The sequence below is a fragment of the Grammomys surdaster genome, unplaced genomic scaffold (genome assembly GCF_004785775.1).
Source record: "Grammomys surdaster isolate TR1022 unplaced genomic scaffold, NIH_TR_1.0 810, whole genome shotgun sequence".
NCBI lineage: Eukaryota > Metazoa > Chordata > Mammalia > Rodentia > Muridae > Grammomys > Grammomys surdaster.
The window spans coordinates 1126476-1133212 of record NW_021605229.1 but is presented as its reverse complement, the minus strand read 5'-3'; the positions used below and the strand labels follow the sequence as shown (position 1 = coordinate 1133212).

The 6737-nt window shown below is 45.8% G+C and overlaps 1 protein-coding gene across 1 annotated transcript in view; it reads right to left on the bottom strand.

The window, feature by feature from the left end:
• Positions 1-6737, bottom strand: part of LOC114634017 — a 50390-nt gene that overhangs the window by 19341 nt on the left and 24312 nt on the right. Inside the window, exon 5 of the mRNA XM_028782641.1 lies at positions 4120-4233. Within this exon, the coding sequence (XP_028638474.1) occupies positions 4120-4233 (114 nt within the window). The remainder of the gene's footprint in view (positions 1-4119; positions 4234-6737) is intronic.

The following is a 6737-nucleotide window of genomic DNA, read 5'->3' as shown; positions in this document are numbered from 1 at the left end:
GGAGGGGAGGTAGGGATGAGGAGGGGAGGTAGGGATGGGGAGGCGAGGTAGGGATGGGGAGGGGAAGCAGGGGTGGGAAGGCAGGCAGGGATGGGGAGGGGAGGGAGGGATGGGGAGGCAGGGATGGGGTGAGGGGACATGATAGGGTAAGATTATAAGCATACAGTATCATACCTATTTTAAATGAGAGATTTTAAAGATAAATTATTTTAAATGTCTATTTATTTGGGAGGGAGTACACCACATGCATGAAGCTCTGCCTCTGCCTTTCAGAGTACTGGACTGCGGATGTGTGCCACTGAATCTTGCTTGCTTCTTATGTGAGCTACAGTGACTGTTCTCTGATCACCAGGGCTGCAGGACCAGCATTTTTGACCGCTGAGCAGTTAGGCCGGCTGTAAAGGAGAGATTTTTAATGAACGAAGGCACGGTATATATACAGTGAGTGTACAGGGAGGCTGATGGGCAAGCAGGTACGTAAGTCAATATATGGATGAGTAGATAGATGATAAGTAGGTATTCAGGTGGCTAGAAGGAGAGATCTGAACTTGACATTTTCAAAATGTTAACTAGGGATTAGAGGAGCCTCTCCCCACGTGATTTTAGAATGGCTGCCAACACACTTCTGCTCTTACCACGTGTACGTGCTTAGTGACACTGAAGACAAGACTTCAGTTACCACTGTTATGTACATATGCTTAGTGAAGTTTTCAGTACTGGGGATTATAAAATCTACATATCTACTGACTATGATAAACACTGAATATGTTGTGTTCTGAATGATCAAATATTCAATGTAGAAATAATTCTTTACGCAAAACAAATAATTGATCATCTCATTAGTATGTAAATTTGTCTTTAATAAGCAGTGACATGTGCTAACAAAAATTGTTGACATAAATGTCATTATGATTTACTATTCACTAATGATTTGTGTAAGTGCTTTAGGACTTATAAACCCAGGACAATATAAAAGGTCTCAAGCAATAATGGGTCAAAAGTGGAAAAAGTTTTCTTGTTTTTGCATTTTGTGTGTGTGTGTCTGTCTGTATATGTGTTTGCATGTGTGAGTGTATCTGTGCATGTATGTGTGTGCATGTGGGTGTCTGTGTAGTGTCTGTGTGTAAGAGTGAGTGTGTCTGTTTGTGAGCATCTGTGCATGCCTGGTGTGTGTGTCTTTGTGTGTGTCTGTGTTGTGTGTGTCAAGTGTGTGTCTTTGTGTGTATCTGATGTGTGTGTCTATGTGTATGAGTGTGTGTCTGCTGTGTGTCTGTGTGAGTGTGTATATCTGGTGTGTGTGCACGTGTGTGTATGTGTGTGTATCTGTCTTGTGCATGTATGTGTCTAGTGCTTGTGTGTATGTGTGTCTAGAGTTTGTGTGTGTGTCTAATATGCATGTGTATCTAGTATAAGTGTTTGTGTGTGTGTGTGTGTGTGTGTGTGTGTAGATCATGAGACTAAAAAGAGTCCAACAGAAGAGAGGAAAGAGATCTTAAGGAAGGGCTGAATGGGGTGTGTAATAGAATTCAGGAGTCAGGAAGCACAGAAGAGAGGACTGTATGGGGAGAGGACAGGACAGTCAGAGTGAGGGGGGAGGGGAGGGAGTGGGGTGGCCGAGAGGCAAGTGTAATGGCATATTGTGTGGCGGCCACAAGAAACCCGTTGCTGTGTGCTAACTTAAAGTCCTCTCCTCAACCCACACCAGACAGGGTTTCCCTGTGTAGATCAGGCTGGCCTTGAACTCCCAGATCTGCCTTCCTCTGCCTCCCAAGTACAGGGTTAAAGGCATGCACAACAGCCTCCTGGCTTAAAATATTTAAAATAGTATTTTAGTGTTGAACAAAACACAAGGATGGACAAGAGAAATAACATACTTAGAAAAGTTGATCTATTTGTTTTTACAGTTTCAAAACCATCAGATTTGTTAAGTACCGTGTTCTAAGCACACAATATAGTTAAGAGGAAATTGTTCCCATGAAACCCGTCACTGTGCACAATGAATTTCCAACAAAACACAAACCATTAAATATAGGAAAAAGGAGCCTAACCGCAAGAAAGTCAGAGAGTGGCGCAAACTCTGGCTTTGAGATAGGGAAGTTTAGCTGCTGCTGCTGGTGCACACCTTTAAACCCTGCGATTGGGTCAAAGAGGCAGGCAGATGGATCTCTGTGTGTTTGAGGTCAGTCTGGTCTACAGACTTAATTCCCGACAGCCAGGGCTACACAGAGAAACCCTGTCTCGTGGGGAAGGAGGAAGATAAGCAAGTTTATAAAATGATGTACAGGCCCTGTCATCCCAGAGCCGCTCCTCCAGAGCCCCTCACAGACTGACTCTGCAAGCAAGCTCTCCTCCGTGTCAGGAAGAGGTGCAGTCAGTGCTAATGCTAACCGCACAGGCAGGAATGGGACCTAAGTCAGTGTACAACAGCACATGCCAAGGATCCTAGCACTGGGCAAAGAAAACTATGAAGACCCCTGGGGCTCACTGCTGGCCAGCCTAGCCCAATCAGAGATTCTGCCTCAAAAAGTAAGACGAGAATGACTGCTTAAGACATCCTCACAGGCTTGGACAGACAGACAGACAGACAGACACACACACACACACACACAAGTCTAAGTCTCCCTCTGCTTTCCACACTAGGCCACTTGGGTCTTTAAATGCCTTGTGGCCACTGTCCCTTATATGTTCCAGCACAACAAAGCAACCTGGCTTCAAGTGCACTTGGGATGGTGATTGATGTATAGGCTCAGTGACAGAGATTGATGTATATGCAATGTACAGATCCTGCCTGTGAGGTCCCGCCATTGAAAACCAAAGCCACCAGCATTGCTGAACCTTTTGCAAAGACTGCTGGGATGGGCCACACCCACAGTCTCAGCTACTTAGGAGGCTAAGGCAAGAAGGCCAGTCTAGGAGACTGTCTAGTGAGACCTTCGTCTCAAAGCCAACATAACAACAACGGAATAATTCCCAAATATGTCCCATTGTCCCTATGTTCCAGGACAGGAGGGTGGGGTACAGGGGGGATCTGCCAGTGAACAAGTCTATCAGGTGGTATATTTTGCCCTTCACCAGGCAAAGCCAGGGAAGTGTGACAGGAAAACCTGAGAGGTGCCACGCAGGGCTGGTGTGCAAAACACAGAAGTCAGGCAGTCTGTCCTAACAGACCCAAATCAACGTGGATATCTAATGCCTGAGCTGAGCTGGTGCCTAGCTAGGGTCTCAAGCAGAGTCTTACACCAGAAGCCCCTGGAGGGTTGGCCCAAGCCCACAATTTCAGACTCAGGAAGTGAGGACAGCCTGAGGATTTACATTCTAACATAACCCAGGGTCACTAATCCATATCACTCGGCCATACATGTAGGATGTTCTATAGGATTGGTGGACTTTAGAGCTACTGCTCCTTCTGTGTACAAGAGTGACCCTCTGTGCCATTTTCCTGTGAGAGGGTCACCTGCTCCAGGACAGGCATGTAGAGAACACCCCCAGGATGTGACCTGCATTTGATCATCAGCTCAGCTGACCCCAGGGGCGGTTTGCTGCAAAATGCCAGCTATCTCCTTTGTCAAACTGACCCCTCAACTGGCAAAGGGCTAATAGCAAGGTCGCTGGGCGCACACTGTTGGAAAGCAAAAGCAACACCGAGGACATGACGGTGTCATCAGTGAACAACGAGAAGTGCCATGTTCCCACAGTGGAGTGGACAGTCCCCACAGTGGACAGACACAGCAGACAGACAGACAGATGGTTGCTCTCAGGCTTTCTGAACTAGCACCACTGCCATCTTGCCTGCATCTCTGTGGTGAGCAGAGACAAGGCTTTCCCCATGGGACAAAGCCTACTGGGAGTTGCCTCTGGTCCACACAGTCAGGCTTAAGCATACCACATTACAGGTACCATAGAAACCCTAATTCAGAAGCTCTGTGGTGTGGTGGTTACACCTCATTCAGCATCGACTTCAGGACGGACCAACTCAAATCTCATCTCTAATCAAAACTGCATGGAGCATCATAGGGTTAGACAATTATGTGAACCCGAATATCTGCATGTACGACACACACACACACACACACATATGCACACACACACACACATGAACAAACGCTGTGAAAACATTACCACTGTGTCCTCTGGGTGCTTGAGTGGCTCCAAGCCAGGTTGGTGCTGGCCCTGTTTTTTTCTCTCCTTCTCCGGGCCATCCTCCACAGCTTCCTGTGCCCTCCCTCGATGGTCCTGCTTGTTGACAAGATGCCGGCCATTACCTTAGATTCATTTTGGATTTAATTTCAGAGGCACTTCTTCTTCTTTTCATGTTTAAAAGAGTCTTGTCTCATTTCAGCTTTATTTTTTTCTCACCTTGCTGTGAACCATCCCCTCCTCCTGGCGGGCCTCCTGAGTCACCATGTGGATCCCAGATGTGTGTGCCTTGCTCCTTCAGACCAAACAGGAGCTTGGCCTCCCATGGGCCAGGCCAGATTAAAGGAGGGGAGGGGCACTTTCTCACAGTTTGGTGTGAGCTGCATCAGCTTCTGTATGGAAACTAATTTCAAATTCACCTGACTTTCCTCAGCAGGGAGGCAAAGAGTAACACAGCAGAAAGCAATTTGAGGAAGGCCTCTCAGGCTTAAAAGACACTCTGGATTACTCATAAATTTTGACATTGGAGGCAGGAAAGATAGCTCAGTGGCTGAGAGCTTGCTGTTGTTACAAGGGACCAGAGTCCAGTTCCCAGCACTCTGGGGGATCTGACACCCTCTCCTGGCCTCCTCCTCAGGCACCCTCATGCTTATGCACATAGAAACACACACACAGGCAATAAAATGCATCCTTAAAAATAAACAAATACGGGTCTGGAGAGATGGCTCAGTGGTTAAGAGCACTGGCTGCTCTTCCAGAGTTCAATTCCCAGCAACTACATGGTAGCTCACAACCATCTATAATGGGATCTGATGCCCTCTTCTGGTGAGTCTGAAGATAGCAACAGTGTACTCATATAAAATAAATCTTTTTAAAAATAAATAAATAAATAAATAAATACATTGTTGAAATCATAAACTCAGTCACTGTCCATGAGAAGTTTCCTACATACACTGTCGTATGAATCTGGTAACCCCCAATTTGGGGACATGGCACACAGTTAGGCCAGCCTATGGGTTTAGTGGTAGGCTGGGTTTGGATACAGGGCCAATCTGAACCCAGTGGTTAGCTGGTGACATGTGTGACCAGCTTCTCCCAGGATCCTTTTCCTCGACTCTAAAGTCTGTCACCAAACCCTGACACTATTGCTGATGCCAAGAAGCGCTTGCTGACAGGAGCCTGGTATAACTGTCTCCTGAGAGGCTCTGCCAGCACCTGACCAATACAGATGCAGATACTCACAGCCAACCATCTGACTGAGCACAGGGTCCCCAATGGAAGAGTTAGGGGAGGGACTGAAGGAGCTGAAGGGGATTGCAACCCCATAGGAAGAACAACAATATCAACTAACTGGACTCCCCAGAGCTCCCAGGGACTAAACCACCAACCAAAGAGTACACATAGAGGGACCCATGGCTCCAGCTACATATGTAGCAGAGGATTGCCTTATCTGGCATCAATGGGAGGGGAGGCCCTTGGTCTTGTGGAAGCTCTATACCCCAGCATAAGGGGATGCTAGAGTGGTGAGGTGGAAATGGGGGGGAGCACCCTCATAGAGGCAAAGGGGAGGGGAGATGTGATGGAGGGTTTGCAGAAGGGAAACTGGGAAGGAAGACATTTGAAATGTAAATAAAATAACCAATAAAAAATTTAAAAAAAATAAAGTGAGTCTGTTAAAAATCCCCAGGCTAAGAGGGCAGATTAACCAAGACAGTGTCCAGCCCATATCCAGAGCTATTGGTGGTTGCCTGCCAGGTCTATATCTCACTGCCTTCCATGAGGACCAGACTTCTATACATTAAATACTTATCCAGGACACTCTATTTTGAGTTCATTGTCCAGAATCTTTTCCAAAAGCTCATTAATTATCACAGATGGTCCTTTAAGTAAGCCTCATTTAAATTCGGAGGTTATAAGAATATTAACATCCCATAGAAATGAGTTGAATTGAGTAGAAGTTGGGTATGATGCTACAGACCTGTTGTCCCAGCTAAGACAAGAGGATCAAGGGTTAGAGGCCATGGGGCAAAGAAAGGATTCCAATGTTAAAGGCAGCTGCTGCTTCATTAGAGGACCTGGGTTTGGTTCTCAGAATCCACTCAGAGGCTCGTGATCCATTTCCAAAGGATCTGAAAGGTGTGGCTTCTACAGACAATGCATGTTCCTGATGTCCTTACATCTATGCAGACAAAACACTTGCACATATAAACTAAAAAATAAATCTAAAAAACTGATTAATGACTTATATAACATTAAAAAGTATATATTTTGGGCTGGAGAGATAGATGGCTCAGCAGTTAAAAGCACGCTCTTCCAGAGGATGCAGGTTCAATTCTCAGCACCTACATATAGTTCACAACTGTCTGTAACTCCAGTTCCAGGGGGACCCGATACCTGCACACAGACATACATGCAGGCAAAACACCAGTGCACATAAAATAAAAATAAATTATTTAAAAATATACATATCTTATTAATGAAGCTTCTTTTTTGCAGCAGGTAGAAATCATTCAGAAATTCACAAATGGTCAAAACACAGATAACAACTGACCAGTCCTAACTGATACAGCTACAATGTAGTCCTAACTGATACAGCTACA